Below are 12752 nucleotides of genomic sequence, written 5' to 3'. Positions count from 1 at the left end.
GCCAGCTTTTTTGAAACATGTTAAAGGCATCAACGTCCAAATGAGCTAATATTTGCAAAAAATAACAAAGTTTGTCAGTGTGAACATGAAATATCTTGTCTTTGCAGTCTATTCAATTGAATATAAGTTGAAAAGGATTTGTTGTATTCTCTTTTTATTTAGCATTTACACAACGTGACAACTTCACTGCTTTTGGGGTTTGTATAAGTCAATGGAAAAATTAGAGCCATTAAATATGTGCAGGCTTTATTATCCGACTAATCGACTATTAAAATAAACATTAGTTGCAGCCCTATACAAAATAAGACTAATAGTGAAGGGAGAAGTCCGGCCCCCCGGTCCTTAGCTTTCTGGCAATGTGGCCCCCAATACCATTCAGTTGAAAATCCCTGAACTGAATCAACATAAACGGGAGGGTAGACTATCACAACATGAATAATTCTATTTCCACAAGATGGAAGGTATTCTGAGCTGTTTATGTGGATGGCAATGTTCCAAAACTAACCAAACAGACGTTCACACAACCTAAAAAAGATCATATCCTGAATAAAGAACTAAACAGTTTAAGGTGTGTGTGTGTGTGTGTGTGTGTGTGTGTGTGTGTGTGTGTGTGTGTGTGTGTGTGTGTGTGTGTGTGTGTGTGTGTCTCCACCTGCTGCTGCTGAAGGCTCTGCTGAGGGGGAGGGGCCTGCTGCTGCTGGATAGTGAGCTGCTGCGTTCCCGAATGGACGGGGTTGATGGCCGCTTGCTGGACCTGAGCACTCAGGCCAGTGGTCTGCTGGACCGGCCCCACCTGGGGAAGCTGCACGTTCATGGTTCCCCCCTGCTGCTGCAGCAACATCTGCAGAGAGGTTGCTTTGTGTCACGCTGGTAACAACATGGTTTAGAAAGAAGGCTCCACTGTTGCCAGCTTCCTTGTAAGTGAACTAATACATAATGGATGGTTCTGCTTCTAGGTCAGATGAAGTTGCAACTGCACAAAACACTTTCCAGCTTTGTTCAAGTAAGTCATGTCCTAAATATAGACAGCAGTGTAGTGGAGAAATACTCATAGTAATCTGCATGCTGATGAGCACCGGGTTCACATTAATACGTTCATACTGCTTAGTTTTCCTAGGATTAGGCCTGGGCCAATAACACACTTTGTTGGGCAATATATTGTCCCACAAATTATTGCCGATAAACGATATTATTGCCATTATTTTTCTGGGACCAAATAACTACTGATGTAATAGCAATACATAATACCAATGGAAGCATACCCTTTCAAATGTATTCATTGTGTATTTTAACCATGTAACTGAAATGTACTCTTTAAAATACCAAGTTAAATAAAAATAAAATATACTCTCTGTAAGGAAACATTTTGCACTTGAATAAAAAAAAATCACAACCAAAATTAATAAAATAGCTTCTGTGTCTGTTAAGGAGGGCGAGGGGGACCTAAAATATACACAACCAAAAACAAAAAATAAAATGGCTAAATTAAGTAATTGTCATGATCCGTGGCCCGGATCATGTTTTTGTTATTTTCTGTTAGTTTTGGACTCGTTTAGTTCCTGTTGTTGTGCACCCTTCAATTTGTTTAGTTACCTTGGCTACTTATTATTTTCACCTGCCTCTGATTGGTGTGCGGGACGCTCACCTGTTCCCCGAGCACTAATCAGAGGCATTATTTAAGCCTGCCTCTTTGTTTGCTTCATGCTCCTGTTACGCGAGTACTGCTTGTCTTTAGTCTATGCTAAGTAGTAGCCTTAGCTTCAAGTGCGATCGGCACGTTTTTTCCTCTGACTTGTTTTCCGTTTTTGGTACTTGTTTGATTTCAAAAATAAATCATGTTCCTACCTGCAAGTCCTGTCCGGAGTGATCGGTTTGCATCCCGGGGGAGCGAATCCCGCAGTAAGCTGCGACCCCCCCACCGTGACAGTAATGTTGACCAAAATGATCACAGTTATTATTATTAACGTGTTATCGTTAAATGTGCTCAAAAAGTATTCAAAATGTATTATAACCAAGTTGTATTTTTTTTAACAAGTAAAATAAATAAGATACACAATATACTTTATTGGCAGAAGAACAATGAAATATTGTTCTGGCTTCATAAGAGCCATTTAATTTTTATTTGTGTGTTCAAATATGTTGATCTTTTATTTTCAGTTTTAAAGGCTCATCAGTTGTTTCACTTCCGGTTTTTCTGTCGTCACCTTAGTTGACTTCCTGTTGAGCAACAACTGCTTTTGAGTTTTGTACAAGGATCTCACTTAACGCAGGTATTTTTGGACCGTAACCCCAGCGTTAAACGAGGGAACACCATTGATTTTTACAATCACCCATGTCTGAATTGCGATGCATCTAAATATAGATTATTTCCCACACCTAATCTGTTATTTTAGCGATATGGTTGTTAGAGTTAAAGATTTTTGGGATTTGTGATCGTATGTGAGGGCACCAAACGTGATTTCTTTATATTATAGTGCTTTGCATTATTTCTTTATAGGACTAACGGGAACAACCAAAAATGGATGTATATTTTCCTGGCCACTATTGAGACAACTGCAAGTATCTACCTGAGCTGTGTACTACAAACCCCGTTTCCATATGAGTTGGGAAATTATGTTAGATGTAAATATAAACGGAATACAATGATTTGCAAATCCTTTTCAACCCATATTCAGTTGAATATGCTACAAAGACAACATATTTGATGTTCAAACTGATAAAAAAAATTTTTTTTTGCAAATAATCATTAACTTTAGAATTTGATGCCAGCAACACGTGACAAAGAAGTTGGGAAAGGTGGCAATAAATACTGTTAAAGTTGAGGAATGCTCATCAAACACTTATTTGGAACATCCCACAGGTGAACAGGCTAATTGGGAACAGGTGGGTGCCATGATTGGGTATAAAAGTATATTCCATGAAATGCTCAATCATTCACAAACAAGGATGGGGCGAGGGTCACCACTTTGTCAACAAATGCCTGAGCAAATTGTTGAACAGTTTAAGAAAAACCTTTCTCAAGCAGCTATTGCAAGGAATTTAGGGATTTCACCATCTACGCTCCGTAATATCATCAAAGGGTTCAGAGAATCTGGAGAAATCACTGCACGTAAGCAGCTAAGCCCGTGACCTTTGATCCCTCAGGCTGTACTGCATCAACAAGCGACATCAGTGTGTAAAGGATATCACCACATGGGCTCAGGAACACTTCAGAAACCCACTGTCAGTAACTACAGTTGGTCGCTACATCTGTAAGTGCAAGTTAAAACTCTCCTATGCAAGGCGAAAACCGTTTATCAACAACACCCAGAAACGCCATCGGCTTCGCTGGGCCTGAGCTCATCGAAGATGGACTGATACAAAGTGGAAAAGTGTTCTGTGGTCTGACGAGTCCACATTTCAAATTGTTTTTGGAAACTGTGGACGTCGTGTCCTCCGGACCAAAGAGGAAAAAAACCATCCGGATTGTTTTAGGCGCAAAGTGTAAAAGGCAGCATGTGTGATGGTATGGGGGTGTATTAGTGCCCAAGACATGGGTAACTTACACATCTGTGAAGGCGCCATTAATGCTGAAAGATACATACAGGTTTTGGAGCAACATATGTTGCCATCCAAACAACGTTACCATGGACGCCCCTGCTTATTTCAGCAAGACAATGCCAAGCCACGTGTTACATCAACATGGCTTCATAGTAAAAGAGTGCAGGTACTAGACTGGCCTGCCTGTAGTCCAGACCTGTCTCCCATTGAAAATGTGTGGTGCATTATGAAGCCTAAAATAGCACAACGGAGACCCCCGGACTGTTGAACAACTTAAGCTGTACATCAAGCAAGAATGGGAAAGAATTCCACCTGAGAAGCTTCAAAAATGTGTCTCCTCAGTTCCCAAACGTTTACTGAGTGTGGTTAAAAGAAAAGGTGATGTAACACAGTGGCGAACATGCCCTTTCCCAACTTCTTTGTCACGTGTTGCAGCCATGAAACTCTAAGTTAATTAATTATTTTTTTTAAATAAATAAAGTTTATGAGTTTGAACATCAAATATGTTGTCTTTGTAGCATATTCAACTGAATATGGGTTGAAAATGATTTGCAAATCATTGTATTCCGTTTATATTTACATCTAACACAATTTCCCGACTCATATGGAAACGGGGTTTGTATTTAGTGTCAGGACCTTACTTGCCAACCTTGAGACCTCCGATTTCGAAAGGTGGGTGGGTGGGGGGGCTTTTGTGGTCGGGGCAGGGGCGTGGTTAAGAGGGGAGGAGTATATTTACAGCTAGAATTCACCAAGTCAAGTATTTCATATATATATATATATATATATATATATATATATACTGTATATATAAGAAATACTTGACTTTCAATGAATTCTAGCTATATATATATATATATATTTAATTATATATATTTAATTATATATATATATATATATATACTGTATATATATATATATATATAAATAAGAGAAATACTTGAATATCAGTGTTCATTTATTTACACATATACACACACATAACACTCATCTACTCATTGTTGAGTTAAGGGTTGAATTGTCCGTCCTTGTTCTATTCTCTGTCACTATTTTTCTAACCATGCTGAACACCCTCTCTGATGATGCATCTGCTTCGTCTCCTTGTTGTGTGCGCAGTTGTGCACTGCACTCTCTAAAAGCCCTAGATGCTATTGTCACATATGCATGTACAGTAGATGGCAGTATTGTCCTGTTTAAGAGTGTCACAACATTGCTGTTTACGGCAGACCAACTGCTTTACGGTAGACGAAAACGTGACTGCTGTTGTTGTGTGTTGTTGCCGCGCTGGGAGGACGTTAATGAAACTGCCTAACAATAAACCCACATAAGAAACCAAGAACTCGTCCTCGATCATTCTACAGTTACAACGTGATTGGCCAGGCACGCTGTTTATATTGTGGGAAAGCGGACGTGAAAACAGGCTGTCGACACGTCACTCAGGTCCACACGGAGCTGGAGTGGGCGTGGCCTCCAGCTCCGCCTGAATTTCGGGAGATTTTCGGGAGAAAATTTGTCCCGGCAGGTTTTCGGGAGAGGCGCTGAATTTCGGGAGTCTCCCGGAAAATCCGTGAGGGTTGGCAAGTATGGTCAGGACAGACGATGATGATATCACTTTGTCTTACTTGGATACCCTGGCCCTGGACTCTCTGCAGCTGCTCCTGGATATTTCTTAGCTCGTCTTGCTGCCGCTGAATGTTGGCCTGGATCATTCTGGTCCTTTGCTCCAGCTGCTCCTTCAGGTGCTGCATAGCGTTCACCTGCGCCGAGAACTCCATCACCGGCTGCACAAACAACGCTTTTAAGAAGCATGCATGCTGGTAACTATGAATTGTTATTTCACCACTCACCTGTACATTTGCCTGCAGCTGTTGTTGCTGTTGTTGTTGTTGCTGCTGCTGCTGCTGCTGTTGTTGTTGTTGTTGTTGTTGCTGTTGTTGTTGCTGCTGCTGCTGTTGCTTTTGTTGTTGCTGCTGTTGTTGCGTGATCATGGCTGGAGTGACACTCTGGCTGGTAGTCTGAGAGGTCATGGACTGCAAATACCGACAAATGTTCACTATCTAATCAACATCTGGTTAGACATGTGACGTTATGCTTCGCTGCATGTCTCATTCTCCAATCTCACCTGGCTGCTAATGGACGAGCGGCGCTGTGACGTCACCTCCATGGTTGAGGCCAGGGACTGTCGCGGAGGTGTGGCCGTGTCCATGTGTATCTTGGAGGCTGTGGGATCAGACATTGATCAAGTCTCTGTCTCAATCATCATGGGCAGGCATTTACCTTATTCCTCACACCATGAGGCGCACTAAATATGGCCTCATGTACCGTATTTTCCGCACTATAAGGCGCACCTAAAAACCACAAATTTTCTCAAAAGCTAACAGTGCGCCTTATAACCCGGTGCGCTTTATTACGATTAATTTTCATAAAGTTTCGATCTCGCAACTTCGGTAAACAGCCGCCATCTTTTTTCCCGGTAGAACAGGAAGCGCTTCTTCTTCTACGCAAGCAACCGCCAAGGAAAGCACCCGCCCCCATAGAACAGGAAGCGCTTCACCCGCCCCCGGAAGAAGAAGAAAAAACGCGCGGATATCACCGTACGTTTCATTTCCTGTTTACATCTGTAAAGACCACAAAATGGCTCCTACTAAGCGATCCGGTTCATAAAAAGACGCAATCTCTCCATCCGCACACGGATTACTACCGTATTTCACAGCAACTGAACCGCACTGTGGAACGGGAGCACGTACGGTGAATATTCGCACCACAGGGAATGAGAAGTCCTCCTTCACTGTGGTTCTAGCTTGCCATGCTAACTTCCACTCATGGTGATATTCAAAAGGAAGACCTTGCCAAAAGAGACCTTTCCAGCCGGCGTCATCATAAAAGCTAACTCGAAGGGATGGATGGATGAAGAAAAGATGAGCGAGTGGTTAAGGGAAGTTTACGCGAAGAGGCCGGGTGGCTTTTTTCACACAGCTCCGAAGGCGAACACACCTTCACTAAGACGGGCAGACAGCCTCGGACGACATACGCCAACATTTGCCAGTGGATCGTAAATGCTTGGGCAGATATTTCGGTCACAACTGTGGTCCGAGCTTTCCGGAAGGCAGGATTCACAGAACAACAGCGACACTGACTCCCGATGACTTCTACGAGACGGAACCGGCCATTTTGGATACCACGCTTGCGCAACTTTTCAATTCGGACACCGAAGACGAAGAATTCGAAGGATTTACGAATGAAGAATAACTTCAGAAGGTGAGCGCTATGTTTATTTTGTGTGTTGTGACATTAACGTTCGAGCAACATTATGTTACTATTGCTCTACACCATTTTGAATTTTACTATGTTTGTGATTGCACATTTGCGTACATTTTGGGACAGAGTTGTTAGAACGCTGGTTTTCAATATATTATTAAAGTTTGACTGAACTATCTGACTGTTTTTTTGACATTCACTTTAGCGCAGCGTTTTTTTGACATTCACTTTAGCGCAGCGTAGGCGCGGCTTATAGTCCGGGGCGGCTTATTGGTGGACAAAATTATGAAATATGTAATTCATAGAAGGTGCGGCTAATAATCCGGTGCGCCTTATAGTGCGGAAAATACGGTACGTATTCATTCTGGTTGTGCTTACCGACCTCCAAGCAATTTTATTGTGTACATGGAGTAATAAGTGTGACCAGCATATGGCAGTCACACATAAGAGATATGTGTGGACCTTTTAAATAAACAGGCGTCAGCTAGCAAAACAAAAACGTTGTTGTTTCGTTGAGAATATAGAACATTACACACGGTGCAGTATAGCTCGGTTGGTAGAGCGGCCTTGCCAGACACTTGAGGGTTCCAGGTTCGATTTCCGCTTCCGCCATCCTAGTCACTGCTGTTGTGTCCTTGGGCATGACACTTTACCCACCTGCTCCCAGTGCCACCCACACTGCTTTAAATGTAACTTAGATATTGGCTTTCACTATGTAAAGTGCTTTGAGTCACTAGAGAAAAGCGCTATATAAATATAATTCACTTCACTTCACTTCACACAGCGCTCAAAAGTCTGTTAAACTGTTTTAGTACGACTTTAGTAAGCTACGAAGCTGCAACGCTTGATGGATTGTCGGAGCATTACAGCTACCATAGTCAGACGTACTGTGCTTCAACATACAGTATTATTATGGCGTTTGTATAAGGATCCCAAAATGGCATCTATTAGCAGACATATTATCTGCCATTTTTGTTTCGCTAAATTATGCAAAACCAACTTTTCTTACCTGTTGGTACGTGCTGATGTGTATTTAGGATCTGCATAAGTCCTAAAAAGTTGATGCCGAAGTCAATAAGTTCCTTCTTTTTTTCAATCCTCTTGTCGTGTGGCATTCATCCTACGTTGTTGCCAGTTCTAATATAAAGTAGTGTACAGTTCTAACTTATATCTGTTAGTGGAAGCGATAAAAACTACCGGTACAACAAAGATGACGGGGAGAAGACGCTGTCGGAGTGAAGGCACGTAAAGAGACGGTCAGAAAGCGGCTTAAAGATGGTCTGTAAAACATCAGCGATGCAACATTTTGACCAAACAACCACCATCACATGTTATGTAGAGCAGTGTTTTTCAACCTTTTTTGAGCCAAGGCACATTTTTTGCATTGAAAAAATGCAGAGGCACACCACCAGCAGAAATCATTAAAAAACGAAACTCAGTTGACAGTAAAAAGTCGTCGTCGCAATTGTTGGATATGACTTTAAAGCATAACCAAGCATGCATCACTATAGCCGTAGTGTTTTACTTCTTGTCTTACGCTCCTATTTTGGTGGATTTTTTCTCCATCCATCATCCATCCATCTTCTTCCGCTTATCCGAGGTCGGGTCGCGGGGGCAGCAGCCTAAGCAGGGAAGCCCAGACTTCCCTCTCCCCAGCCACTTTGTCCAGCTCTTCCCGGGGGATCCCGAGACGTTCCCAGGCCAGCCGGGAGACATAGTCTTCCCAACGTGTCCTGGGTCTTCCCCGTGGCCTCCTACTGGTCGGACGTGCCCTAAACACCTCCCTAGAGAGGCGTTTGGGTGGCATCCTGACCAGATGCCCGAACCACCTCATCTGGCTCCTCTCCATGTGGAAGAGCAGCGGCTTTACTTTGAGCTCCTCCCGGATGACAGAGCTTCTCACCCTATCTCTAAGGGAGAGACCTCATTTGGGCCGCTTGTACCTGTGATCTTGTCCTTTTGGTCATGACCCAAAGCTCATGACCATAGGTGAGGATGGGAACGTAGATCGACCGCTAAATTGAGAGCTTTGCCTTCCGGCTCAGCTCCATCTTCACCACAACGGATCGATACAGCGTCCGCATTACTGAAGACGCCGCACCGATCCGCCTGTCGATCTCACCATCCACTATTCCCTCACTCGTGAACAAGACTCCGAGGTACTTGAACTCCTCCACTTGGGGCAGGGTCTCCTCCTCAACCCGGAGATGGCACTCCACCCTTTTCCGGGCGAGAACCATGGACTCGGACTTGGAGGTGCTGATTCTCATCCCAGTCACTTCACACTCGGCTGCGAACCGATCCAGTGAGAGCTGAAGATCCTGGCCAGATGAAGCCATCAGGACCACATCATCTGCAAAAAGCAGAGACCTAATCCTGCAGCCACCAAACCAGATCCCCTCAACGCCTTGACTGCACCTAGAAATTCTGTCCATAAAAGTTCAGAACAGAATGGGTGACAAAGGGCAGCCTTGGCGGAGTCCAACCCTCACTGGAAACGTGTCCGACTTACTGCCAGCAATGCGGACCAAGGATTTTTTCTCTTTTTTCGGTATTTTCCTGTAGCAGTTTCATGTCTTCCTTTGAGCGATATTTCCCGCATCTACTTTGTTTTAGCAATCAAGAATATTTCAGTTGTTTTTATCCTTCTTTGTGGGGACATTGTTGATTGTCATGTCATGTTCGGATGCACTTTGTGGAAGCCGTCTTTGCTCCACAGTAAGTCTTTGCTGTCGTCCAGCATTATGTTTTTGTTTACTTTGTAGCCAGTTCAGTTTTAGTTTCATTCTGCATAGCCTTCCCTAAGCTTCAATGCCTTTTCTTAGGGGCACTCACCTTTTGTTTATTTTTGGTTTAAGCATTAGACACCTTTTTACCTGCACACTGCCTCCCGCTGTTTCCGACATCTACAAAGCAATTAGCTACCTGCTGCCACCTACTGGTATGGAAGAGTATTACACGGTTACTCTGCTGAAATGAGATAATCTCCCACGGCACACCAGACTGTTACTCACGGAACACTAGTGTGCCGCAGCACAGCGGTTGAAAAACACTGAAGGAAGTCTTTTAAATGTAGAAAAAAAAAGTCATAATATGACCCCTTTAATACGCATTATAGTTTGGTGCACCTTTTGTATGAAAATAGACCTATATAGACCCGCTCATCGGCAGTGCGCCCTATGGTCCAAAAAATACGTTAGTTTTTCCAAGTGGTCACATGTGGCAGGCTGACCTACATTACACCTAATATACATTGGACCACTTTATAAAAGCAGAATAAAATGTATTGCTTTGTCAAGATGCAACTGCATAGAGTAAATGCCATGACTTTTTTTAAAAAACAACAGCAAACAAAATGTGCGTTAAGTCAGCTTTGTACATATTTTTGGTGGGTACGCAAACCACCTCATTTCCTGTTTGTTAGTTATTTTTTTATTTTCTAGTGAGAAAAATCCAGTTTCTGTTAAGCTCCAACAAGTGAATTCATACATTCAGAAGAATACAGAAATGTGTACACACAAATTACACCTTTAAAAATAAAAGCACTTCAGAATATTGTCCTATTGTCAATATGAAAATATAGTAAAGACATATAGAAGGTGCATTTTGTTCTCACATATATGTGTTACTTTGACACTACAAGTAAGCAGGACTAGATTGTAAGAAGTATTGTGTTGCTGTTAACTCACAGGTGCAGGTGTTGTCGGATACATGTGATGAGGACTTGTGGGAACTTCTGGAAGAGGTTGAGGCTGTCCGACTGCGGTCAAACCTCTCCAATGCCTCCTTCAGGCTGGATGTGTTCAGCTCTGAACCAGAATCCTGGCTCTATGGAAATAAACAATGACATTTGAAGTCAACTGATATGTGCACAGGAACATTTGGGCTTTGGTGCTACAAACTAGACATCGACTTTGGACACACCTTCTCATTCAATGTGTTTTCTTTATTTCCATGACTATTTACATTGTAGATTGTCACTGAAGGCATCAAAACTATGACACCTGTGAAGTGAAAACCATTTCAGGTGACTACCTCTTGAAGCCCATGGAGAGAATGCCAGGAGTGTGCAAAGCAGTAATCAGAGCAAAGGGTGGCTATTTTGAAGAATCCAGAATATAAAACATTTTTTCAGTTATTTCCCCTTTTTTGTTAAGTACATAACTTGACATGTGTTCATTCATAGTTTTGATGTGACAATCTACAATGTAAATAGTCATGGAAATAAAGAAAACACATTGAATGAGAAGGTGTGTCAAAACTTTTGGCCTGTACTGTATGTATGTATATATATATATATATATATATATATATATACTGTATGTATGTATGTATATATATATATATATATATACTGTATGTATATGTATACATAGTAATTAGCAGAAACAGTTATTGAAACATTAATAGTATATGTCAGTAAACATTTGGACAAGGCTTTAATAAGTTGTTTTATAACATTACTTTTTAGGAAAGGTGGGACCAGCAGAGACACAATGTTTGATGTTGTATTTAATTTAGCAGCAAAAAAACATCAAACACATTTATTACGCGTGTCTAAGAGGAGCATCAACATTTTATTTCAAAATATGGCAAATATCTGGAAGAAAATGGTAAAAAATATGACATTTCTCTACATGACAATAACTCATATACTGTATTTTATAACACTTTATGGATTGAATACATTGTAGGGTTGCCTCCTGAGGAACCATGAAATCTTGGACATTTAAATAAAAACAATTCTGGGCTCCTTCACGTAAATTTTTGTTGAGACATTTTTTAAGATGGCTGACATAATTCCTTCCTGGATGTTACGGAAAGTATGAGAATGTGTGAGCTGCTGCCTGCTCTTCTTTACTTATATAATCATCTGCTATTTGTCAAGTCATCACAATCATACCAACTTATATTCTTGTCTTAATGAAAGAAAGGAATGTTAAACATGCTTGTATTATCATTAATCACCTTTAACTTGTTAGCCTCCCTTTCATAAATAAGTAAATATAAATGATATATATGAACAGTGTTGGGACTACTGTAACGCCGTTAGTTTCGGCGGTAACTAGTAATCTAACACATTATTTTTTATATTCAGTAACTCAGTTACCGTTACTACATGATGCGTTACTGCGTTATTTTACGTTATTATTTATGTAGTATCGGTTAGAAACAGAAGATCTGAGTGTGTTTTATTGAAGCGCTGCAGTGTCGTCCTTCTGTGTCACAAGGAAAAGAAGAGGCGTGCTTTGTGTGGGTGGGGGCGGGGGGGGGCTCCCAGACCGTAGTCGAAGAGCGCAGGGGAGACGGTCCTCCAGGGCCTATGTACTTCGGGGCTAACAACCTTCACTTTACCCGGAAGTGGGTCTTTACAGCTGAGGGTGAATGACGAGGCCGGCGGTTTGTTGCAACTTTGTCCATCCACCAAGCTAGAGCAGCTGCACGCACTCACTGTTGCCATTCCCTCACCTCCCTCGCCCACTCACTCACTGACGTCACTTACCTCACATGCTGTCACACACACACACATACGCTACTCTCATAACAACTAACAAGACATCATGGCGAAGCCAGTAGTCGAGTTTCTTAACATGGAGACATTCTCAATACTTTTCTTTTGTCGAGCACAAAGAAAATAACATTTTAGTTAAATGTAAGTTGTGTCTTGGATCAAAGATCCTATCTACTTAAAGTTAAAGTTAAAGTGCCATTATGTTGCAGCTATTTAAAATAGTTTTGTCAATTTGTTCTGGCCTGAAATAAATTGGCCCTTTGAAACATATCTTTGTCTTTGTGTGTTGTATGCAGAGCACATTGCTTTTTGAGTTGAGTGATGCAAATGCATGTCAAGTTGATCAACACATTGTATTATTCTCCAGTGCAAAGACAGTACTGAAATGAAAGCTAAAAGGGCATTAATGGGAGCCTTAAAAAAAAAAAGTAACTAAATAGTT

General features: G+C 41.7%; 1 protein-coding gene across 6 annotated transcripts in view; it reads right to left on the bottom strand.

Moving 5' to 3' along the window:
* Positions 1-12752, bottom strand: part of clockb (clock circadian regulator b) — a 74081-nt gene that overhangs the window by 31099 nt on the left and 30230 nt on the right. For 3 of the 6 annotated variants that reach the window (XM_061976934.2, XM_061976935.2, XM_061976933.2), the window contains exons 16-19: positions 10488-10626; positions 5663-5760; positions 5163-5570; positions 653-841 (exon numbers count right to left, since the gene is read on the bottom strand). In XM_061976934.2, the coding sequence (XP_061832918.1) occupies positions 653-841; positions 5163-5570; positions 5663-5760; positions 10488-10626 (834 nt within the window). The remainder of the gene's footprint in view (positions 1-652; positions 842-5162; positions 5571-5662; positions 5761-10487; positions 10627-12752) is intronic. The other 3 variants (XM_061976937.2, XM_061976936.2, XM_061976938.2) reach the window with 2 other exon arrangements.

Source organism: Nerophis lumbriciformis, linkage group LG16 (genome assembly GCF_033978685.3).
Source record: "Nerophis lumbriciformis linkage group LG16, RoL_Nlum_v2.1, whole genome shotgun sequence".
Lineage (NCBI taxonomy): Eukaryota > Metazoa > Chordata > Actinopteri > Syngnathiformes > Syngnathidae > Nerophis > Nerophis lumbriciformis.
This window is presented reverse-complemented; position numbering and strand designations above follow the sequence as displayed.